The following is a 26,774-nucleotide window of genomic DNA, read 5'->3' as shown; positions in this document are numbered from 1 at the left end:
TAATAGATACATTAAAAATTGATGCTGTTCTTTTAAAATTCTTGAATTTTAAAAATAATAGAAAATGATTCTATGTGTGTATGTATTCCTGTTGCATGTGTATAATTAAAAATTATATATATGTAATATATATGTATATATATAATTTTATATATATCCATGTGCAAAGTAATTAAGACAGAAACATTGTATTTTCATTCCTTTTTTATGCAGTACAAATAGCTAGTTATCTGCTAAATGGGCCCTCAGTTTAAGACTGGCCTGACATATGCACAACTTGGGTTATGACCAGAATCTTAATTTTCACTTATGACTGAAGATTTGAGTTATGATCCCAATGCCAGCTGCTTTTGCTTCCAGATAGTCTCAAATACAGATTTAACCCTTCAAGAGTTCTGGAAGAGACATTACAACATCCTTTCATGTATGGGATTAATTGCAAAATCCTGGGCCAATGTCTCTCTAAGGACGCTGAGATCTGCTAGTATACAGAAGAGAGCCCTTGAAGGTTGTATAGAGGAGCCTGAGGCTTCAATTAACATCTTGAGTTACAGCCAGCCCTTAGGAATACACTGAGTTCAAAAGTCAAGGGTGCACTGTATTTGTGATATTTTGCTGTGGAATTATACAGAGGAATTTTACCATTAAATGGATGAATCACTTTTTAAGGATGTGATGATAAAGTGTGACATCCTTAGATTGTTACATTGTGTTAATCAAGGTAATTCAAAGGATTAATAATTAACAGAAAAACTTGAAACTATGTGGCAGAACTCTTACTCATATTATTCAAAAATTTATTCCCCTAGCAGCAGAAGAAAAATTTTCATTGATTCACTTTTCCTCAAGTAACATTTGACAAAATACAAAAACAGAATCATACATAATCTGCACTGTAGTTTTGGTTTTTAGTTAACTTTATATTAAGTGAAAAAATAAATGTAAAGAACATATACAAATAATGAACAAGTTTAGGGAAAATTGTTCATACTGTAATAGTTTCCATTAAGAATTATGCTTAAGATATTAATACATATTTATCCTTTAAAAAACTAAATGGAGTATTTGAGCTAAAAAGGTTAAAAATGGCTCAGGGAACAACCACATTAAGTAATGTTTTAGGGCCTTGATTTATGAAAGAAGTTCAGTTTAATAATGAGCAAAACTGCTAATCAGTGCCCACAGATACTAGATAACAAATTCAACTGGGCCAAATGGGTATTTGCAGAGTAGCAACTACAGACTTAATGATTTAATTAATCTAAACATGCAAAATTTTGTGCTTGCTTAAATTTGTTTAGCACGTGACACATTAATGGAGATTAAACAACTAGGGGTGTATTCATAAATTTAAAATGTGTTTTAGGGGAAAAGGGAATCCTATTAGATCTTATATAAATGCCTCATAAGATCCTCATCGGAAAGAGGAGAGAATGAACCCATACATTTGGCCTTGTAATTATTTACCTTTTATTACTAAATTGAAATAGCTTTGATTAGTATAATGTGTCTGTAAAACTGCTCTAAAGAATGACACTGATAATCAAAGTAGTGTATAACTTGAGATCACTGGGTTTTATAAGACCTGTCTTTGTTAAAATTACTTCTAATGAACAATTTAAAGTCACGTAATTTATTTTTATTTTTCTCATTACATTTAACTTCAAATCTTTAGTTGTTTCTTTTGCATAAGTATAAACTTATAAACATTTTCTATTATAAGTATATACTTTATAAACCTTTGCTAATATTTTATTAGCACAGAATGGTGTGTGTGTGTGTGTGTATGTGTTATTTTGGTAAACATTACTTTGGTAATCTTGCCCTGCTCACTATTTAAATAACCTCTACATTTTGTACTTCATGGATTTAAGACAAAGAGTTGTCTTAAAAAGACAAAACAATAAACATTTCATTATTATGACCATTCAATATGTATTTGTTTTAAAACCTCTAAAAATATAGCATATCACTCAGGACAAGATTTGTCAAGGATAAGAAGTTTTCATTTGAAAATCAGAGGTTTTGCAATTGCTTTTACTTCTTGAAAAAATATTTAAGTATGTTGTTAGTTAACAATTTCTGAAACTGTGTAGTGCCATTTTAGTTTTGTGGGAGCTTTTAATTTAAATTTAGACTGTATTTACTGGGGAGATGAAATGCCAGCAACAGATTATAAGTACTAAAATGTTTTTTCGGCTTGGTTTTGCCCTAATATACTTTCCTAAAATTTTATTAAAGAGAGATTTCAGAATTGGATTTCAATTTCAGTGCTTAACACTAGCATGTTTCATAACTGATATAATGTTATGCTTCAAATCTTGATGTTACCTCAGTTATAGCATCTTTATTGGTAGGATTTAACTCAGTTAGTTACCTCAGTTATAGCACCTTTATAGGTTTTGGTAGGATATCTCCTTGGTGTTTCCATTTCCATCTGTTGTGAGTCTTCCGTAAATCTAAATTCATATAAGCACAAATGCATGAACAGAATATGCATTGTAAAAATGGAATTAAACACTTTCCTTGCATTTAAACACTTCTGATTACTTTACTAGACAAGTAGATCAGAAACAAACCACTGAATATACTGAGAAAACTTCTAAAGTGACAGGATTTTCTTGATCAACTTCAAATGGAATAGCTGTGATCAGAGCAACAGCTTTATGACTCAAAGAGACAATTCAAAGACAAGGTTAGTTTTCTGCCATGCAGATGACACTATGTGATTTTCAATAATAGTTTGTTTTAGAAAACAAAAACTCATATTAAAGCTGCTGGTATTATTTCTAGTGACTGGTTTTCATGTTTTTGATAAGGCGATAAAAAAGATAAATATACATTAAAATCACTTTTCAAATTACGTGTATTTATAGGTTTTTCTTCTAGCATTTTGTGAAAGTCCATGTTTTAATTGCTACATTGGAATTTAGAAATTGAGCCTTTTGCATATTATCCATAAATACAGTGCAGAGTATCAGATTTACTACATTTCACCTTTGTTTTACTTTATTACAGTACAAAAAGTGTACACTTTTTTTGCAATTTAAGCACAGTAGTCAGTAATGTACATGACATTCAACACTTCATAAAAAATAGGCTGCATTAGATGATGTTGCCCAACTGTAACCTAACATATGCATTCTGAGGATGTTTAATGTAGGCTAAGGTAAGCTATTATAGTCTGGAAGTAAGGTATATTATACTCAGGTTGACTGAATGTTGTTTTTCATTTGTATTGAATTTTTTTCTTTGTAACCCCATGATAAACTGATGAGCATTTCTATTATATTTTCATACATGTTTTGTACTTCATATATTATCAAAATTAATTATAGATATTAGAATAGACATTATTTCAGAGGTCTCTTGTATATGTTAAAGAAAACACGTTTAATAATATTTTGGATAAACAAATTAAGGATGTGTGGTATATACGCCTACGTGTGTATGTATAAAGGAGCTGATTTTGTATTTTGTGATATTTTTAAAAAGTTTATTTATACTTAGGTTTACACATTAAAGCTAAAGTTATACACAAATCCCAAGAAACACAGTAATTTACTTGAGAACACTTAAAGATTGTTTTCATAATTATTTTCTTAATTACCCTGAATTTGAATGAGAGAAGGAAACAGGAGAGACAGACAGAGACACACACACAGAGAAACACTATATAATTCTATTCTCATGAATAAATATTTCCCAGAAAAATATACAATATTCATTTGTACATTTTTATGAGGTTACAAGAAAATACCACTGTATACAGGTAGTGTCTTTATAACTCAGGATTTAACATTTTATTCATAAAAATATATATTGCACACAGATGATCTTAAGATTTTACCTCTAAGCTTGGTCTAATTATTTTTTAATTTAAATCTTACTGGTATAAATTATTTTGAGAGATATCTCATATAAAATGTACATCTTTATCTACAAAGTAATATTTAAAATTTTAAATTTCTTTATAGATCCTAAATGAATTTTTGCTTTCTTTTGTTTTTTTGTTTTTTTTCCGGTACCAAGAATTGAACTCATGACCTTGTGCTTGCCAGGCAGGCGCTGTGCCACTGAGCTAAATCTCTAGCCCCCCTAAATGAATTTTAATGTTACTTAAAACACACACACACAGTGAACCAGAAACACCTACACAAAATGAGCTTGAGGAGGAGTTTTCGCTAGGGAATAACATTTTACATTGATAATTTAAATACTTTGCAAGTGCAATTATTTTACTAATTTTATTAATGCAGAAAATACCATTATATACAATTGTGAAAATATGAAATTAATCTCATATTAGAGGCAGAACAATTAACTAATCAAGCCAATATCCTATTAGAAAAATATTTTTAATTGTAATACTAAATTTTTCTTTACACCTCTCATCATCAATGTTATCATTACAAAGTCAAATATCCTAACCTATGCAGCATGCTACGTATATTGACCTTTTTAAGAAGGTTTATCAAATAGAAATAGTCAGAGAACATGCTGAAGAAAAATAAGTCATGTAGGTTTGGAAAGAACTCAGAATTAAAATGTTTTCAGATATTTAATCATTATTTTGGCATTAGTTATGACGATGCACCAAATGTTTAGGAAACCAGTAAAGCTTAAGAAAGAAAAGAAGTTAGATGCCTTTTAACTTTTAAAAATAAACATTTTTTAACATCTTCATTTAAAATCAGTTTGAATTGAAAATTATAATCTCTTGTTACCACATACTTGTGTGTAATTTTGTCAATTTATATTTTAAAAAAGATTTAAAGAAAACATTATTCCTTGATTATATTCAGCATCATATTTTCAAAATCAAAAATATTCTTCATAAAATAGCACAGATTCCTTCCATTTATGTACTGTAGTAATATTTAAGTCACTGAAAAATGTTGAATACATTTAATGTGCACTGAGCATTTTCATAGCAATATCTGATCAAATATGGATAATGTGTGCATTTAAATGATACCTTTAAATTGATATGTAGAAGAAAATAAATTTATACATAGAGTGTTAAAGAATATCTGAATATAGCTAATGTATTTTAATTATTCTAAATAGTACCTTTTATTTTCTATTTGGGAACATCTCACTGACTCATAAGTGTAAGGGCTTTTAAAAAGATGGCATGGTTCTGGGGATCAATCAGCTTTCAAATTTTTTTACTTCAGTCTCGTATATAATTACTCACCTATGTAATTCTTGTCATTAATTAAGACACTGTTATCTAATTATTCAGTACAAAATTAACAAATACTTGATGTTATTAAACAAATCACTACAAGAACATAAGGTTGCAATAAATATGTCTGTTTAAACTTTGGGGAGCAATTGACTTTCACTTTAATTAGACATAGGTGTAGCTAAGAACTCACCTTTTATTAATGGTTGATATTTGGATTCATCTTTATAAATATAAATATACTTTGTGTGTTATCATCTACATTTGCCTTGTCTAATGCATACTACTAAACAAAGTACCTCAAGTGAGCATTCTGGCACGGCCCCGTTCTTCTGACGCTCACACTTCCTTTGGTCAGGCACTTTGTTGCCTTTTGCATTCTTTGACTTTGTCAGGAAATTTCTCTGCAGTTCAAAGTTTTTTTCTGATATCCTTCAAATGTAGAGATTTCTTTATAGGTTAAAACCTCTTTTTTTCTAATGTATCTGAGTAAGCATATTATATTTTGTAGTGTAAATATTTTTTGCAGAATGAAAATAGTCTAGAAAACTTTAAATGTATATATATATGCATACATAATTTTATGTGTGCAAATTTATATTCATCAATTCATTATAAGGGGATATGTAAGGTTTTTTTCAAACTAAATATTTTCTCTGTTACTTAACTATGCATTAATGGGTATGCTATGATTTCAGATAAAATATTATATGTTATTAATTACCACTTCATCCCACTTAAAATTAGCACTTTTTCTTCTTAATACAAATCTTCAGAAGTATTAATGACCAGGTCAGTGGTTGATGTTTTCTAAAATAATTTCCAAAACTAAAAAAGGGGGAGTTAATGTCTTCTTTCCTCAATTGTATCATTTAAAGAAAAAAATTCATTAATAACGTGTCATATGCATAACTTTTTCCAGTGATCTCTGCTGGAGAAACAACACCTATATCCCTTCCGCTATTTTCCAGGCTTAGGATATTCTTTCAAGTAAAGCTACAATGTTCTAGCTAAGCTAGATAATCACATATTGGCCAAAGAGTGTATTTACAGTTTCTGGGTGTTGGGGGAAAGGGAAATATCCTAATCATTGAAGGTACTGTTATCTCTAAAATTTCTTTTTTAATCCAAAAATTTAAACACCATAAAACTCAGGGTATAGCAAATAAATCCTGTTAAAATTTACCATACCACATGAACTGAAATTGGTTGTATTTTCCTTTTCATTTTCTAAAAAACTTTCAACAAAAGCTTGGCCACAACAGTATTTGCTACAAAAGTGGCCCAAACTTTGCTATCCTATGAGAAACTCAAAGGATTTGTGCGAAAAATGCATATTGGTAATAATGAAAATCAATAACGAAGGTCTACATAATTCTATGGGGTATGAAGGGCTCCTCAAGAGTGTTTCCTATGATATTTTACAGTTTTAAATACAAAAGGTACTTTGTCTGTAGCTCTGTATTGTGTGTATTGTTCTTATGCTCTTTTGTAAATAGAAGTCTGTTTGTTAATATGTTTTCCCCCTTTTATTCTTAAAATAAATTTTAAAAAATAAAAAATAAATCAAAAAAATACAAAACATTTTGAAAGAAAAGACACAAAGGCAAAACATCAAAGAAGAAAACAGCAAAGAAACGTATGACTTTTCTAAGCATCTCCTGAAAACACTGAGTTGCAGGCTTAACAATAAGCCCTCATTTATATTTAAACATTAGTGTCTATTTCGCTTCTGTCTCTGTTCTGCACAGCCTTCAGCAAAATAGTAAATGAAGTGTCCATGTGACAGACTACTCAGCAAAACCAACACTCTGATTATTTATTTATTTATTTATTTATTTTGGTTTTTCTCCGGTACCGGGAACCGAACTCACGACCTTGCGCTTGCCAGGCAGGCGCTTTTGCCACTGAGCTAAATCCCCAGCCCCTCTGATTATTTATTTAAGGCTTTTATTTACTTAACAGTTTTGCCAGATTAATAAATGTGTCTTTCATATATTATCTGAATAGATCTGATGGTTCAAAAATAACATGAGACAGCATTGCATTTGGTTTGGATTACAATTGCTTCTGTTTTGTAATCCTGTGCTGGATAGTGAGGAGTAATCTGTTATGTTCTTGGAACCATTTTTGGGGGGATGGCATTTTTTTTAAAACTGGCTCCAACAGCAACATGGGCTGAGCTCACTTTTATGATTTCCTTATTCTGGATAACAGGGGCATTCACCTGCTCGAGGGTCTGCCAAGATTTGTAGGATCTAAAATGCAGTTTGGGGCAGTGAAATGGAAATCAAAGAGTTGCCTTAAGCATTCATGCAGCTTTTTAAGCTGCAGGCATCTCTTTCATCTATCAATGGTCTTTGGGATTAGACCTTGCAAGGAACAAAGTTCTCACTCACTCACTTATTTTGCTCACACAAAATCAGAATTATTAGGAGGACAGGCAGAGAGAACACATGGAAGGTTTACTGCCTTGGGTGCAAAGTTACCACAGCATTTTTTATGACTCCATCAATGGTAAGAAACACGAACATAGTTCCTTCCTTAATACACATAAAATTCTTAATATGTCTGTCTGGACCACTGTTTGTATTCGTTATTCACTCACTCATTTCTTCAGCACACCTTTCATGATGATTGCCTCTGAGCTCGCCACTATTCTAAGTACGGAAGACCCAACAACCTCAATAACATTTTCATGAAATTTCCATTCCAAAAGGAGAAGCTCAGAAATAGCTTTAATGACAAATGTTTGGGCAAAACATGATGAAGGGAATGGTATAGGAACTCTGATATAAAACTTGCTTGGTTCAGTAGGAGGTTAAAAAGAACTTGCAGGTCTTGTATCCAATCTCATTTAAATGGTGGCCCAGTTCTGTGTGCAATTATTATTAATAAAATTAAAAATAGAGAGTTATAATCAATATTTTCCACTGTGTAACTGCCTGAAAAAATAAGGTATTTAATTCCAAAATGAGAATGTCAAATAAACAAGAAGTTGTGCTTTACTATATGTATGTTCTAGATAATTTATAGCATACAGAAATATTATTCATTATTTATTGGAATTCAAATTTAATAACACACTTTTTATTTGCTAAAAATAGCAATGCCAACTAAGTGATTTTTTTAGGTAGGCCATTCTAAACTGGGGGGGCCTCATTTCTCTTTTATTTGAAGTTTCAACATTTAATATCAAAATTACCTAAATATTGCTTAACCAAAAGTGAAAAGGAAATCAAAGATATTGCATTATCATTACTTCCACATTTATGTTAAATTTATTGTAATAAAACTGTAGTAGTTCTTGGGGCTGGGGATTTAGCTCAGCGGCAAAAGCGCCTGCCTGGCAAGCGCAAAGTCGTGAGTTCGGTTCCCGGTACCGGAGAAAAAAAAAAAAAAACAAAACTGTAGTAGTTCTTTTGTGTTCTGTGATTTGCAAGAGAAAAAGTCTTTTACTTAATAGCTGATCTGAGATTATCGCTCTTACTCTTCCAGTTCAAAATTGACTGGTTTGGCAGCTTCTATAAATGTAATTCTTACATTCACTAGAAATTATTTGTTAAAAATAATATATTACTATACAAAGCAGATTCATTAAGAGAGTGTCACAACGAGGTGGCTAAGGAGTTGAATGGTAAACTCAAGACTGTCTTCTCATTAGCATCGTGACTTGCAGGCATCATTACCCTCTATTTTGTATACAAAATGATAATTCATAAAGTTGAGATGAGGATGAAATGGTTTCATCAGAGAATCTGTCACAGCACCCATTATATTGTAAATTCTCAATAAGTGGACATAGTATTAAAGTTCGAGCTGTGTTATAAATTATGTAGTATCCTGGGTTTTTATTTAATTAAACATGTGGTACTAATTACAGTCCTCCAAAGGAAAACATTATAAACCCCCTAGAAGATGAATTATTCCTTATAAACACAAAGCCAAACCTTCTCAGGCAAAAATTGCTACAATCTCTCAAAGTTAATACTAATTTTTATGCTATGACCAATTATATCACATAAACACACTGGAATGTCATCACATACACCTGTATTTCTGTCTTCACATGGTACTACTAAATTAGCATCAAAATTTATTTGATTGGATTGGCTACTGGAAAATAAGCCCAAAATCTAAACATCTGCCAGATAGAATATTATGAAGATTACTGTCTACCATAAAGTAGTAAATCCTAATAAAACTGAGGGAATTTTTAGCAATTAAGTTGAACATTTGCATGACTACTGCATAATTAATATAACTATTATCGTGTGACTATATATTTTACACCTTATCATCTTTTTCATAGAAGGTGGAAAATGTAAAGAAAAGCATAACAAAATACAGCACATTTACAAAAACACTTCTTGAAACAGTGCATCACAGTCAGTGTTCAACAAAAATTCACAAAGTGAATCAAAGAGTGAACAGGAAATTAACAGAGTACACGAATAAAGGAGTGGAATAGGCAAAGACGAGCATGCTTCTTTGGGAAGAGTATGTGTCACAAAATGTTTCATAATATATTTTGTGGAGTATTTGTTCTCCATAACACAAGACAGGTATGGAGGCAGGGGGAGGGGGCGGTTTTCAGTGAAACTGTCTATGATAACTAATTTGAAAAAAATGACAGAATAACATGTTTAAACATTCAATTTATTGTACTGTCCACAAACTTATCTTATTTTCCTGAGATAAGCATTTTAATGTTTAAAACACTAAGTAGACCATGCTGATTTTAAAAAGAATTACAAAGCCTCACATATTGACGTGTGTATGTGTGTGTGTGTGTGTGTGTGTGTGTGTGTGTGTTGCTGGAGATCAAACTCATGTCCTTGCACATGCAAGGCAAGAGCTGTACAACTGAGCCACATCCCCAGCCACACATATTGACAACTGCATAAACTTTTCAGAATAAAGTATTGGAGGAAAAGTTTGATTTTAATATTAAGGAAGTAGCTTTGGGGGCCAGGGATGTAGCTCAGTGGCACAAAAGCCTGCCTGGCAAGTGCAAGGTCCTGAGTTTGATTCCTGGTACGCAAAAACAATAAAATAAAATAAAATAAAAGTAGCTTTGCTTTACTGGTACAAACAGGCAGCATAGTAGTTAACGTTTTTTCCTGATGCTTGGAATGAGAGCACAAGCCACATCATTCACTCAAACCTCCAATTCCCCAAACTAATAGGCTGGGAAAGAGGCAAAAGGAATATACAGAGTTTGAACCTCACCCTAAAGGCTAATAGAAGACAGTTCTGTCAACCTCCTCGGAGCAGGAGATACCCTCAGCAACACTCAGCCCCCAAATCAAACCTAGGGACTCTTTAGGCATTCTGCTGTATTTGACCTGCACGTCACTACAGGAAAAGAAAAGGAAATGATGGCCCTTAAAATGGTTGGGAAATAAGTTTAAATGGTTTTGTGGGTCAAAATGAGCATCTCATATTGGGAGGGGAAGAAAAATGTGTCTGTCACTACACAAACAAAAAGAACGATCTTTATATAACAGATTCTTGAACTGTAGCAAGGAGATTAGCTAACAGACCTCTACAGGTATCCTTTATTTCTGCATTTTCATGCCATGGAGACCAAATCAGGGGTGTATTAAATTAGGGGTGTAATTGGGGTGAATGTCACTAATGCCACTGAATGTGGTGCTGTGCTGTAGAGAGGTGAGGGCATTGTATCGTGTGAACCACACACGGAGAAAAGAGATGCAGTAGCCTAGCTACTTGTGGATTTCATTGAAAAGGAGAAAGGGAGCATCACTTATTAAGTTTTCTACCAACAAATCTGGAATGTCTGCCTTCAGTTAATTTGGGAACAAATAAGCAACTCAGAGACATATGGCAAATAGAAAACTATGCCCCAAGTAACAAAGAAAATGTGATTTTGCACCAATTGCATTTTGAGTACAATACAAAGTAAATTACTATAAATATAATTTTTTTGTTAACTTAAATGTCTTGTAACATAAAAGTGGATGTGTTCTTTTGTAGTTACCTCTTTATAGTAATTTAATTTCACTACAAGTTTTCATTATTATAAGTGAAATAGCTATTACTATAATTTAAATCAATAATTTATGAAGAGTTATGAGGATAAAAATAACAGAAAATAGTAGGTTATTGTTTTTGAAAAGTCTTCCTGAAAATGTATATTTTCTTAATGTATTTGGCAGTTTTTTTTTTTTAAGAAAAACCTGATCATTAGGGAATTTTTAACTTTATCCAACATCACCTAAACTGTCATACTTGTGTATATCATACCTGATTTTATATTTTCTAAAAAAAATCATTGTAAATATTTATTTTTGAAAAAAGAACGTTAATAAAAATCTCTGTACAGTTACATCGATTTTATAATATGTAATACAGCACATACACTCTATTCCATATATCACTCTAAAAAGACAAATGGTGGAAATGACAGAGAGGCACAAAGAGGAAAAATTGAGATTTCACAATTCACAACACGACTAGAAATTACAAGGTCAGTGTCAACCTCAATCTGCCTGCTTCTGAAGCATGTGTCCCTAAGTCCCTGCAGATAAAAAATGCTTTCATACTTCATGCCCTTTTTGAAAAATAAATGAACTAAAACCCTGAAAAATCTTCCAATTTTGGTAGCAAGATGTAAAATTGATAGACTATAGGTCAATTTCTCTTCCATTTTTATTATGCCCTTATTTACTGTGTCAATATTTTACTGCCTGTGGAATATTGGTGTTTCTTTAGCTCAAAATACCTGAACTTATTTTAAATCATAATCGGCTACTGCACAATGGTTATGACTTAGGAGAGCTTACTGAAGGTACTGCTTGGTATTCTACATATATTTCTTAAGCAGCTTAAATCACAACTCAACATCCTCTTCTGAATGAAGACTCTATTTGACTTAACTTAAAATATATTTCCCAGGCCTTTGAGAAAACATTTCAATGAGGCACCAGTCCTTCTATGACAGAATGGTGGCTTTCCTAGGCCTCAGCTTGTTTAGTGGGGCTGCTTTGTGTATTTTTAGTCTTGCAATTGAGTTTCATAATTGTTATATTATGCTTAGTCAGAGTCCATCTTATGAAACATGAAAGGTAACATGCTTCCTGGCTTGACTTAAGCAATGTCTTCTTTCATTTGAAGAAAAATTTTAAAGTTTTTCAAGTTTTTTGTCATATTTCTAATGAAAAGTATTTTTTAATCTAATACTCAACTATGATAAAGCATCTACTCATGTCAAAACACAAAAACACAGAAAATCAATGAAACCAATGTCTATCATTTAGTTAGTTCATGATTTAATTCTTTCCTTCCAGTTTTCACTTAAAATAGAAATTGTCATCATTTTATTTTTAACTATACAGTTGATTTTCAGAGATTAACTAATGAATTTACTCAAAGTATAGTGTGATGTCTTGTGCAAATCTGACTCCTAGGAATGTTATTGTAGGTTACTATAAAATAAAAAGGGTTCTGGACCATTAGTAAAACTAAATCAGTCAAAGTTCAAAATTCAAGTGGAGAATAAGAGTTCAGACGACCATCCGATTGTGATTTGTATTTCTCAGATTTACCCAAAGCTCACCACTAAACCTATTTATAGATGCAATGGTCAATCCAATAGAATCCCTAAACTCCTTCTATGTTATAATTCAAAGCTCTGGTCTACTTAACCTATCTAACCCTTCAAACAACTGGGGCTAAATCACACAAATTTTAAAGAATAATTGGTGTATGTAAATGAAATAAAATGCAGAGTTCAGGTATTCATGTGATAATTTAAGCTACACTAGCAAAACAATGCCTATATTTGTTCAACAAAATGGTAAAAAATGGAATATAAGGAAGACTGGTCTCAAGTAACTCTTGTATATTGTTTAGGAGGACAAATTTGAATCCAAAGAAAGTGCTGGAATAATTGTCTATTTGTCTTTAATTTTTAAAATGATAGCCAGCATAATTGAAGAAGTATTTAGTATGAACTGGAACAATTTTCTGTGGGTTCCATTAACCCAGTGCAATCTATACTTGAGTTAATGATGTAAATTTCTATCTTCTTTTTTATGTCACAGAAGAGTTTACGTGCAAGAGTCACCTGCCCATGGTCAAGCAGCTGACAAATTGAAGATGCAGGCTATGTGCCCAATCTTCCTTCCCCTACGTGTGTATTTTCAATTCTTTAAAAAGGCATTTTGAATCTCTACATGTGCATGTTTTGCAGGACATGTAACAGAAGGTTTGAATTTTAATCTGTTTAATCTCAGTCTGGTTTTGCCTCTTCTTTTTTTCCCTTCTTTTCTAATCTTATCCTGGGTTGAGATGAGATCTTTTAGAAGTGGATAGATCTTGAACATTATAGGCAGATTTTGTATGTAAATATAGTGTGGGAAAGTGAATGGAGTCATGAGGCTTTCTAAAATATAATGTATCAAAATAAAGATTAAACAAGCAAAATAATGAATCAAAAATTTCTTCCAAAAACTCTTTGTGCAAGAATCAAAAACTGGGGCTGGGGATTTAGCTCAGCGGCAAAGCGCCTGCCTGGCAAGCGCAAGGTCGTGAGTTTGGTTCCCGGTACCGGAGAAAAACCAAAAAAAAAAAAAAAAAAGAATCAAAAACTGATCATCAAAGTCATCTTTCCACGGTTAGAGCAAAGGATTTAATCAGTTTCACGATAACCCACAACCTTTGGACCAACTACAGGAAAATACTTAAACATTCATTATAAATACAAACTGAGCTTATAATGTTGAAGTGTGATGATTTTCTGGGAATGCAATCAATTATAAATTGCAAAGTTGCCAGTCAAAATATGGAATGGCCATTTAAATATAAATGTCAAATATGCATATATAGTGTTTTAGTTTAGGTATATTCCACATATTGCAAAAGATGTTATAGTATTTCAATATTGTAAAGCACTGTAAAGATTTAAAATATTTTCATTGTTTATACAAAATTCAAATTTAACAGGCAATGCTATATGTGGCACACTTAGTCTACTGTTATTGAAATCTGTGCATCCACGTAATTGTCAGTCACACTAACCAAATAATTCTCAACCCTCTGACAGAAATGCATATCAAAATAGCACTAAGATAAATTTGTAATATTTTAGACAGTGATGGTTTTCTTCAAAAGTTTAAAATTGTTTTATGCTTTAGATAACTCTATTTTTCTTGTATACATAGATGTGTAGAAAGATAAAATGAAATACATTTATTTCATTTTATGATTATAAATCTTTCCTTATTGGTAATTTACTGTCACTTTCCTTTGTGATATAATTTTATGTTGAAGTAAATAAACATTAATTTTACACTTCAACAAATAACTAAAATTAGTGAGCTCCTTACTTTTAGATGTAATGTTGATTTACATATCTGTCTATTACTTTTAACAGTCTCAAATGATTATAGACACAAATATACAAAGAGTAGTTTTTCTCCTGAAGGGCGGATTACACATTAGGATTTAGTAAATGCTATTTCTCTTCATAACTCCTTAAGGTATGAATCACATGGCAGCAGCTATGGAAATGATATTCCAGGCAGTACACCAGTGAAAGCTGACATTACCCTTGCTTTACACTAGGAGGCATATTGTTCCTACACAATTTTCTACTATAATCAACATGATATTTGTGATGCCCCAAAAGCTCAAAGATAGCAGGTTATTACTAATATACTCTGTATTTTATAATAAAGTAATGTTCAAACCTGATTATATTTTCAAGTTATACTTGAAATTGATAGATCTAATCCTTTACAGAAGAAAAAGCTTGTGTTCCTGCTTGCTTCACAGCAATCTTTTAACTACACCATGTTACAGAAGATTATCTCAAAGTGGCTCCGTTTGAAATGAAATAGTAATAAAACAAAGTATACTGCAAACTACAGTACTCTAGTGATTACTTTTAAATAATGTACAGATAATCACTGCTAAGAATGATAAGGGAAATGGCCATAAATATGTTTTACTCTGTGACTTTTATTAGTTTTCAGTAAAGTATGATGCTTTAGAACCATCTATCAGATATGTTAAGTATAAAAATTCACATGAAAAGATATAAAGATATAGTTTTGTGAATTTGAAGCAAACATATTGCAGAAGTGCATTCCTTTGCCTAATGTGCAATAACTTTTAAATTCAAAATTCACTATGTTAACATTTTAAAATTTAAAAATTTTGCTGAATAACTAAGGTATATGTCTTGCCTTTTCTCTGTCTACATCAATGGATAATAGTAATGACAAGTAAAGGGTTAGTCTTCCTAACCTGACCCTGCCGTAAGGACCAACTCTCCTACTGCTATGAGGTCAAACAATTACAATCCTAAAACCACTCAGTCTCTAGACTTTGTACTTGGAATCGCAATTCTACATCATCTCATAAAACCTACAATGAAGTATGTGGTATTGCACTTAAATGTCCTAATAGCTTTCTAGTAATATTCTGACTGTAGCTTCCTAATTTTGTAGTCTCCTACTTGACCTCCATTTTGCTGTACTTGAATGATACAGTTTACTGTGTTTTTCTCTCTTGAGTTCTTTCTCTCTTCCACATCTTATATTTACTTCTAGAAATTTCATGTAACCTCTGTGTTGTCAGTTTTTAGCTTTGACTCATCGCATTGCTAGTTCTTACACTTTACCAGTAACTTAAACTTTAAAATTAAAGAAAAAAATTGCTAATTCTTGATCTTAAGTTTTTCTTTTTATTCTCTAATGTATTTGATAGCATAGTTTTTCAAATCATATACACTAAAATCTGGGAAATGCTATTAATTTTTATTTATTTTTCTGGATCTTCTATGTAAAATGTATCTTCTTTTTCCCATTATTTAAAATCTGGTCCCAATTTATCTCTTAATGCACATTCATTTATTCTCATTTGAGCAGATAACATCCACCACGTTTTGAACATTTGCTGTGTTATAGGTTCTAAAATTTTATAACATTATTCTCAGATAGTAGTAGCCCCATTAAAAGGTTAAGAATCACATACTCCAAGATAGTGGCAGAGCTACTAATATATGCATAGGCTTCAAAGCGCTTAAATTTTCACTGCTTGCCCCAATGCACATGTTCTTCATAATATGAAGACATGAGCACAGAATACACACACACACAGGGTTGATTCACTTTGATCATTTCTATTCATCCAATGTCACTTGTTTGCAATACATAAAGACTACATTCATTATGGGGAGTTGCTACATATATATTTTAATAATTTTTACTTCCCCTTCTCCTCTGCTCTACCATTCCTCCTCCATCCCTAGATTCCCCTCTCATCTGCATCTGATCTACCTTTTCAAAGTATGACTTTATAATATATTGATTTTTATATTCAAGACTTATTCTGAGCTAAAGTATACTTTTGTACACTTATCATTAGATTTATTCTAATTCATTAATGCTTTGGTATTTGGCTTACATAATATTCACAGCACGTCCCTCTCCAAAAACAAAAACAGGAAGAACTTCATGGATTTCTAAAAAGCTACCGGTAGACCTTAGATCAAGGAGTTGAGATTAAGAAGCCACACACTGAGCTGCAAATTCAGTTGAGTATACAGAGTCTTGATTTTAATGTTAATTCCCAGAGCTGAACCGAGTCCCTGGCACAGAGTAGAATTTATAGGAATGCTTGCAGGGTTAATGGAAACATAATTAATAAATGAATTAATATTATAAAGGTCAAAGGGATTAATGGTAATAAAATATATCAATTTTGATTACAAAAATCAATTGTGGCAGGCAAACCACAGGATGACCACTAATGACCTCCACCATCTAGTGTTCAGGACTATTTGGAGTCCCCGAACTTTGAGTTTGTTTTGGACAAGACACTTGCTTCTTCTTCTTTTGTTTTTATTTTTGGTACCAGGAATCAAACTCAGGACCTTGTTCTTGCCAGGTAGGAGCTTGTGCCACTGAGCTATATCCCCGGCCTGAAGACTTGCTTCTAACTAGCAGAATATATCAAAGGAGCCAGAATGTCATATATAACTCTGTTACAAAAGACTCACTACAGACACTACATCCCTGAGCAGCCTCAAAGAAGTAAGCATGCTAGAAGGCCTATCTGGTTAATAGCCGGTGGTCTCCAGCTGACAGCAAGCTAGATGCTGGGGTTCTTACCCTACAGCTGCAAAAAAAATGAATTTATTAATACCCTGCACAAAGGGGGGAGTGAATTCTTTCCCATGCAAGCCTGACGAGGGTACAGCTTGGCTGACACCTTAACTGTCGCTTTGTGGAATTCAAAGGAGAGGACGTAGCTGAGAAATAATCAGATGTTTGATGTACAGAAATTGGGATAAATGAGTGTCTTCATCTGCATTATTTCTGGTAATTTGTTACTCAGCGATCACAAACTAATAGAAAGATAAAGAGATAAGTAGATAAATATTTGGTTTCTAATCCAGGTGTTTTTAGTCTAGAAAACATTCTGCCCTCGGTAGGGTTCAGATGAGAATGTTTATAATTTATAAGTTTTGAATTTAGATTTAGAGTAAGGTATTTAATAAGATGAAAAATTAAAAGTCTCACAATACACAAAAATTAATCAAATTATGTTTTTTTAGGTCATGTTTTAGAGCCTTTTTTCTCTTACACTCAAATCACAATAGGACTGATTACCTTTTTCTATACTATTCTCAGAGGCATTGCAGATTCATTAACTCAAAGCCTTGAACTGATTATAAATCCCATGAAAGAGACAAATACAGCAGGTTACACTATGAAGACTCTGAGTAATTTTCTTCAAATTTGCATAATTTTCTCAACCTAGGCAACTTACAAAGAAATCGCAATGATTCTCAAAAAACATTAACATGATAATGTGACAAAAGTCAAATTTATGTTTATCTTTTGAAGTATATTAAAATCAGTATTTTTATCTTCTTGCATGTTCAGATCAGAATGATTCCTTGACTATGGAATTCAATAAGAAAACGCGTGTTTCCTGGAGTTTTGTGAAGGTTCTCACTTTACTCTCTTGACTTTTTTTCAAAACGACCACCTGCCTCTCAGGCACAATCTTTTAAATTTTTTATTTCTTTAAGTATGTGCACTCTGTATCTTTAGATATAATAGCAAGACTAATTTTCACATAAATTTATATTTGATATACAAAAACATGGTAAAAACCAGTTTTTCTCAGTTTGATTTCAGATGATTTTCATATATGTTACCTCATAAAATGTGAAAATAGAATTTTAAGTAACTATTAACATTCTAAGGAATACAGAGAAAACAAAAAGTTAATACAGAAAATAATATAGCTAACATGATATATTACTTTTCAGAATTTATTTACTTAGTTTTATCTTAATAGAACATGTTCAATTGATTATAGTTTTATGTTTCTGGAAATACTGATTCATTGATTCAGTCAACAAACACTCTCACTGATTTTATGCAAATTACTCCTATGAATGAAGAATAGAAAAGTGAACATATTTCTTAGAGGTTAATAGGGAGACAATAATTAATGATATTATCATACATACTTTCTTTGCAGTAAAGTAAGAATCATGATAAGAAAAGATTAATCTAATGAAGAGTACTGACTTACAAACTTTGTGACTTTAGGAATAGCATTTTCTTTTTCTGCCCTTTTCTGCTACTGCATTTCTTTTTTATATGTAAAACAACTTCATACTTGGTGACCTTTAAGGTATGTAATTTTCATTAACCTGCTATCAAAGCCATAAAACAAATAAAATAAAACAAAAAAACTGAAAAGTTGAAGAAATACTTCTCTTACTAGTTGTTAATTCTAACAAACTATTGAACTAAATCATTTCTTAACATTTGATTTTAAAATTTCTGATTAAATATGTTAATGCTCTGTTACTTAGGTTGCAATACCAAGGACAATTATGTAATGTCCTGCACTGTACTAAAACATGATTCCGCTGCACCATGTTTTCTTTGTGTAATAAAGGCGTAAACTGTGGAGTCATAAACTCCTGGGTTCACAGCCTGTGCCAACTGCTTATTTAGCAGTTTGTTGACAAATCACAATTTCTGAGTTTCAGCTTACAGTTCCACACTATCTGATTTACAGGTTTGGTGTTAGATCTCAAACTATATATCAAAACATTTGTTAGAATCCCTAACTGATAAATAAACTTCAGTAAATATTAACCCGAAATATAATCAGGTCAAAAATATACTTAGTTAGATAAGATTCATAACTAAGTTCAGGTAAATTCAAAACGCATGACAGGCAGAGCCATTACAAAGGAAATGCAATCTGCAATTATGCACATGATTAAACAGCAGAAAATCCTTTCAAATAACATCTGAAGGCACAACAGTTATAAAAATAACTCTTCTTATTTTTCAATGGGACAAGATTAAGACTTAATTCTGAATTAGTGGTGATAACCTGTTCCTGATCTGATCATATAATTGTTTTTGTCTGCTTTTAAATTAGTGAAATTCTTTCTTCAATCTACTTATATCTAATAAGTAGCAAACTTCAATAGAAAATCCCCTCACTATTTTTGTAGAATTAATGGCTTGTGATCATGTTAATGAGTTAATTTCTTAAGGAAATATGATTTATTGCTGTTTGGGAATGGAATAAATCTTTGCCTGGAGTAAAAGGCAAAATTAATTAAATAAATACATTAGTGTGATAAACACTGAGCAGGGGTATCTTTCGGTGTGCATGACAGCTTAGTGTACTCTCGGGTCTCACTGTGCCTAGAACACAGACTGTAGCACTTTGGCTGCCAGAGGTTCTTGTCCTTTCTTAAAGTGCCCTCATGTCTCCTGAAACTAGAAACTGCAAACTCGGATGTTTGCAGTAATACATTTTATTGCTAAATTCCACAAAGAAGTCTTGAAAAATTATTTTATTTAAAAGTTCTTTAGTGGAAACTGATCAATTTCTGATCACCCTTACAAATACATATGCAATTATCAAAAATCTTTCTTGAATTGCATCTTCACCATTTGAGACATACATGCATAAAATATGTGCATTATGTACATAAACTTTTGTAAAGTACATCTCCCTAAACTTTTGTAAAGTAAACCATAGTTTTGAATCAAAATAAGAGAGAAAAGTAAAAAAAAAAAAAAAAAAAAGTGAGCTCATGTATTTAATACATTAAACTTAAAACAAGTAAAGAAATCAGGGAATATAATAATATAATAACCACCAAAATAGGTATCCCTCACCCACAACAACTAATGTTTCATTGATTAAATCTCACCTTACCATTACCATTATGATCCTATTTTGTTGTAATGTTATTCAATTAAATTCTAAACATCATACTGCTGCTTCAATAAATTTTTCCTCACCTATCACCACCCATTAGGACTATCATTTTACATAACTGTAATTTCATTGCCACATTTAATAAGCTAAATAATAATGTTAAATATCTTTTTAAATCTAGTCTGTATTTGTTTCTACATTTGTCTCAAATTTTTCTTATTTTACAATACTGAGAAAAGAAACAAACCAAATTAGAGGAGTTACGAGACATTTGTGGGTACCAGCTCATTCTGTGAATTGATATTCAAATCAGCTGTGCCTTGCATTTTCTGAAAAGCTGTAGTTCAACTTAATCAATCAAAAATTAAATTAAGGCTTTGCCTTATTGTCCTCTGAAAAGAAATTCATTTTGTCTACCATTGTCTTATCCACACATCAAAATTTAATAAAATGATGTATATTCATAGCAATCAGCACAAGTACAACTTAACATAATTATGCATGAAAATAATTTTGAAATATCACAGGGTTTTCATTTTATATATATATAATATATCTATTTTTCCCTCTTGTATTCTTTTTACCCAGACACTCACTGTTTATTTCTAGCTCTATCCAGTCCCTACCCCCTTTCTCTTTGGCACTGTCCCCCTGCTGTGGTTCTGCACCCTGTGAAGTGTGTGTGTAGTGTTTCTCCTCCGAGCACTTCTGCCATGATATTACTGCCTTGGCACCAGTTAATAATGGACCTCTGTGAACATGCGCCAAATAGACCACTTCCTCCTTTCCATTGTGAGTGTTGGGTATTTGGTCCCAGCACCTGGAAAGCTGTTTAATAGAGATGGAAGATATGCAGTTACTAAACATCAGTGAGGATTACCAACCATACACATTGAAAGCATCACTTCTGACTGAAAATAGGAGAGAGAAAAAAGAAGGAAATAGAGACATCCTACATCATATTGGTTGAGTAGACTCAGAGAAACCAAGACAAGAAGGGTTTTGAAGCTAGAGATCGTGGCAGAATCCATGGAAACAAGAATTCAGACAGCAATTGGCCTCTCTATGCGTCTGGACAGGAGAATACAGAGATAACCTCACAGAAACTTTCTTCTCTCCCATAGCAAGGCGATATCAACAATATTACTAAACAGAACCAGCGGGGTTGGGGCAAATAATACACTGTACATACAAACAGAGAAATGATCAAAGGAACAGAATTTCTTAGGTTCTTTTGAAATGATATTGAAACTTTGGAATTAAGGACACTGGGGGTAACGTTTCTGAAATATGAATTTAATCTAGATTTGAAGTTTCTAAAAATGAATAACATGCCCATCCCACGTGAATAAGTGGCAAAGGGGTCACATCTGATTAAATATAGACCATCCTAGCTGGATGAGCCATCATTATTCCTTACTTTACACTTCATTTATTTTTGGCTTTACATGTTGTGTTACTCAGTCTGTACTACTGTGACAAAAAACTCGAGATTATCAATTTATAGAGGAAGAAATGTTTACTGGGCTTACTACTTGAGAGATTTCAGTCAATGTTTGGTTAGATTTGTTTATTTTGTGATAGCTGTGATGAAGCAACACACTGTGTTTAGGGGCATATGGTGAAAGAAACCTGCCTACCTCATAAAGACCAGAAAGCAAAACAGAGAGAGGAGATGGTAGCAGCCTCAATATTCCCTTCCAGGACGCATTCCCAAGGACCTAATTTCCTCTAACTGCACCCAACTCCTAAAAGTCCTCCTACCTCCTAATTGTGCCCAGGCTAGGGGCTGAGCCTTTAACACATAGACCTTTAGGAGAACTCTCATATCTAATAATAGTACAGTTAAACACCTTCCAAATTTACATGTCTTCTCAAAACCTGGATATTGTACACATTTTATACCAATAATTCCAGGCTATAAAGTTGGAATTAAAAAAAGAATATTGTATACCAATCCAACCATGTGTGTGAATCCATATGTGTGTGTACAGAAGTAAAAATTTATCCTAAAGTCCAGCTTAAAGATTTAGTACTCCTTTTAGTAATCTTTTTAAAAATAGGTATCGTATTTTTTAAAACAGGGATTCTTGTAAGTATAATACATTTTGCTTAGGAACTTTTTGGATAATACTGACATTGTATGGTTTCTATTTCACTTGTTATAAAATTGTAACTTTAAAATTTAGCACACAGAAATACTGTAATTGAAGACAGTGAAAAGAGTTCAAATGTAAAATTCAAGGTGATTGCTATTGTTGATTACTGTTGATTACTGATTCTCCCTACATTGGCTGCAACATTGGAGACTGCATGTCATGCTATCCCTTGGATCTTTTTGTATATGTCTAGATTGGTAAAAATTCTGGGAGTTCTTAAGACAGTAATTAAAGTGTATTTTTTCTTTTAGCTTTTCAACTTCTTCCATCTTCTCCCAGTTGGCAGCTAGCACAGTGCTATGCCCAAGTTTGAGATCCTATGGTGAGTAGCAAGACATATTGGGAAAAGCTCTAGCCAATGGCAGTTCAGTTGAATCACACTTTAAAACCTAGGCAAAATATTCTCCTTTTTCTTCCTCAATGACTGGAAACATCAGATGTGGTCTTCTGTAGATATCGGCTTAAAATCGGCAAAAATTTTCACTATTCTAAAAAGAACTTTTTTGTTCATTTAATCTAGATCATTTCACCAGTCCTGAACAGCATGCTAATTATATCTCGCTCTGGTTTACTTTTTTGTCTTCCTCAAACATGTATTTTCTTTAGGGACTTCATTTCCTTTAAGAAACAACAGCTAAACTGTGCTGTCGTTTCTTAAAGTACTTAAGGTATCTTTTGATAAATAAACTGAAATAAGAAAAAAATCAAAGTTGCTATATAGTTATTTTCAGCTATAAATTTTCAAAAAACCTCCATGCATTTGTCTTGAATTTCATCTATAAAATCTTTAAACATTTTTGTTAAAATACATACATAAGTGAGCATTTGAATTAAGCATACATTTTACTTTCTAAAAATTTACTCTTAGTAATGTATTATTCCTTGTACAAATCAACAGGCAAACATTGATTTGTGCACATATGTTGTAATGATAGTGATAGCATATATAACATGAGGCTGTTTTCGTTGTTTCTGTACTAACATACACCTCCATTGACCTTCTATTAACACAGAAAACACTATGACAAAGAAAATATAGAACTATAACTATCATTTTTTTCTACCTAGTAAATAATTCACACATGCTGCCTTTGTTTACCAGTTCAACATTTTAGAACTCCTAATTCAATTAGGTAACTAAGAAGTACCCAATACGTTAACTGAATTCTGAAACCCAGTGGTTAAACTCACTGCACTCTGACATCCTGCATATTCATCCAAAATATATTATTATTCTGGCTAAAAATAATGCAAACACAATCTGAGGCAAGTGCAAATCCTTCCTCTAGAAAGATACATATTATAACAACTTTGAAGATAGTTCTATAAAACTGATCTGTTGAATTCTATAGATGTGCCCTAAAACAATTTATACCAGCATGTTCAAATACAAGTCTTCAACCTTGGTTTTGACTGAGTCCCAAAGAAAAAAGGGTTCAACCCCTCCTGCATACTTTTAGAAATGGCAGTTGAGGATTAGTTTTTAGACTTAGTTCAACCCTAATAAGAAGTGTTTCAAAACTGGGCAGCCAGAGTTGCAGAATATGATAACAGTATAGAAAAAGCTATTTTAAGTCCTACTTACACCAACGTGCCCACAACAATCTAGGAAAATCTGGATCACTGAGACTGCTTAGATTCAGTGGTGCTAAGACGAACCAATGTCAAAAAATCTAAAGACAATTGTCCTGCTCTCCCAAATTCAGTATGGTTAGCAGTTGCCTCTTTGGATATGGTCGGCCTTGGTTATGTGCAGGAACACTTGTGGCTTCCAACACAGCCAATATGTTGGACATGAAATAGTAATACCCAAGCTGTCACTGAGTTTACCTAGATCTTCCTAAAATAGTGCCTGGATTAAGGGGTAAATCAGCAGAAAGAAGATGCAAACATAACTCTGCACATATACTATTGCTCATGAGTAAAGAGCTGTATGTTAGAGCCCTGCGGAGATGGCGGGATGCTCCAGGTGTGGTAGAGCAGAAGGGAAAAACATACCCACGATATCTCTCCCCCTTCCTTGGATGGAAAAAATCAATTTAAAACCTTGAGAGTCAGAGAACACCAAGCCTCAATTACCATAGCAGTCCTAGTTATGAAAGCTCTTCTGTGCTTCTTACTTCCTGTTGATATTTCTACTTTAATCATAGAAATGTCAGAGACACTTTATTGTCCGAAGTAGTAGGGACTAAATAGTTAGAAAATTAGTAAAAAGTCACCAAAACCCCACTTCCCACTTTAGACAAGCAGTTGGAAACAGATCCAAAAAGATTTAAATTTTTTCTGCATTTTTAGTTTGGATGACATCTTACAATACTATTTACTTATTTCTCTTGATAACTCTTAGTATCACAGCACAATTGGAAGATACATAGATTTCTCAGCTACCCCTTAGTCCCAAACATGCATAATCTTACCGACTACCAACATCCTTCAGATTGAAAAAAAGAACTTTTAATGTAAGTAATATACCATTATGGTCACTGGTGTGGACTGATCCTTATCATTTTTTAATTAAAGTGAATGAGACAGTGAATTTGGGGGAGGGGCATGACTGAAGAAGGAGTAGGTAGTCTTTGCTCAAGATTTCTTCCACAGGTCAAGGAAAAAGAAATCCCACAGGACTTATTTCAAATGGGCAATAATTCCCGAGGTCGGGGCTGGGGATTTAGCTCAGCGGCAAAAGCGCCTGCCTGGCATGCGCAAGGTCGTGAGTTTGGTTCCCGGTACCAGAGAAAAACCAAAAAAAAAAAAAAATTCCCGAGGTGAGGTATGGATCTGTGGATAATAAAGATTCCAGAAAAATGCATCCTGGTCAACACAGAAATAAAAAACAAATCATCCCAAATGCAAGTAGACAGAAAAAAAAATAATGAAATAAAATCCTGACCTTCTCTCTTCTTGCTTATTTTAAACATAATTTAATCTTTTTTATTCTCTACCGTGTTCACTGGAAAATAGTTTTCCACAGGACATTTACATATATACGAAATTGTTCACTTGCTATATATTGCCCTTAACTGTATTTTACCAATTCTAAGACGTGCTTTCACATTGTAGTACATTTGAGATGAGGATATCTCACTGAAATGCTTTCTTTATATTTGTATCATGGTTTTATTTTTCAGTGCTTCATAACACAAAGATATATCATAAAACTCAATAGTCAATATATCCAACACATTATCCTTGGTGTATTTCAAAGAGTAGAACGACAGAAAAACCCGACAAAGTATCTATTAACTTGCATCTCAGATCACTGTTTATGGCTGAAGTGTACACCTAAATCACACTGCAAGGGGTCAAAATTTTAAAAAAGGACTCACCAGAGTTGGGGTCAGAGTTGCCATCTGCTTCGGTCCTCTTGTCTGGAGAGGCCTGGTCATAGAATTCGTCCTGTGGCTGAACCAGAGGGAGAGGGTGTGAGATCAGGGTTCCACTACCCACCGGCTCGTGGTCTCCCAGACCACTGTCACTGCAGCTTTCCTGGGAGCCGTCGGGGAGGTGAAACGTAACACGGCGCTGCGACTACAAAGAAGACCACAGGACAGGACAGTTAACACTCCTCCCAAGCGAAGGGTGCGTCCGCGGCGGAACACACGATCAAAAAATAAAATAGTGTAAATTAAATTAAATTAAAAACTATCAACAAATGACAAGAAGTTAAACCAAAATAAATCAGACTGGGAGCAAAGCTAAGAACAAGCATTCATTATTTGTCTTTTAATCGGTAATGCCCAACTGGCAAAATGAAATTATTCATCGTGTACATTTACAATTACAAAACAAGTGTAAACACTTTCAAAAGTGTCAAAAGAGAGGCAAACAGGAATGCTTATACTAGTTAGCAAAGTTATAGGAAATATCTACATACAAAAAATATGCAAACATGAGGTTTCATACATTTGAATTAATACATAATCTGACATTTCATTTCTTTGGAATGATCAGGCACTGTGCTCACTTGATGTTTGTACAGTAATTCTTGCAATCAATATATTCCCTGCAGTAGTACCCGATTGTTAAGGTGGCCTTTTATATTTGGATATATCTAAACAAAAAATAGATAATTAGTATTTTCAATCACCAAGTTCTGTGTAGTTGCAATTGATATATATTAAAAGAGACTATACAAGAAGAGAGACTAGAAAGAGAGAGAGAGAGAGATTAAGTTACTAGGT

The 26,774-nt window shown here is 32.7% G+C and overlaps 1 protein-coding gene across 5 annotated transcripts in view; it reads right to left on the bottom strand.

Moving 5' to 3' along the window:
• Pcdh9 (protocadherin 9) overlaps positions 1-26,774 on the bottom strand; it is an 867,732-nt gene that overhangs the window by 277,764 nt on the left and 563,194 nt on the right. For 2 of the 5 annotated variants that reach the window (XM_005374195.2, XM_005374196.2), the window contains one exon: positions 25,920-26,121. The exons of 1 other annotated variant lie outside the window; for it this stretch is intronic. In XM_005374195.2, the coding sequence (XP_005374252.1) occupies positions 25,920-26,121 (202 nt within the window). The remainder of the gene's footprint in view (positions 1-25,919; positions 26,122-26,774) is intronic. 2 more of the 5 variants (XM_005374197.2, XM_005374198.2) reach the window with 1 other exon arrangement.

Source organism: Chinchilla lanigera, unplaced genomic scaffold, assembly GCF_000276665.1.
Source record: "Chinchilla lanigera isolate Chin_1 unplaced genomic scaffold, ChiLan1.0 scaffold00003, whole genome shotgun sequence".
Classification (NCBI taxonomy): Eukaryota; Metazoa; Chordata; class Mammalia; order Rodentia; family Chinchillidae; genus Chinchilla; species Chinchilla lanigera.
This window is presented reverse-complemented; position numbering and strand designations above follow the sequence as displayed.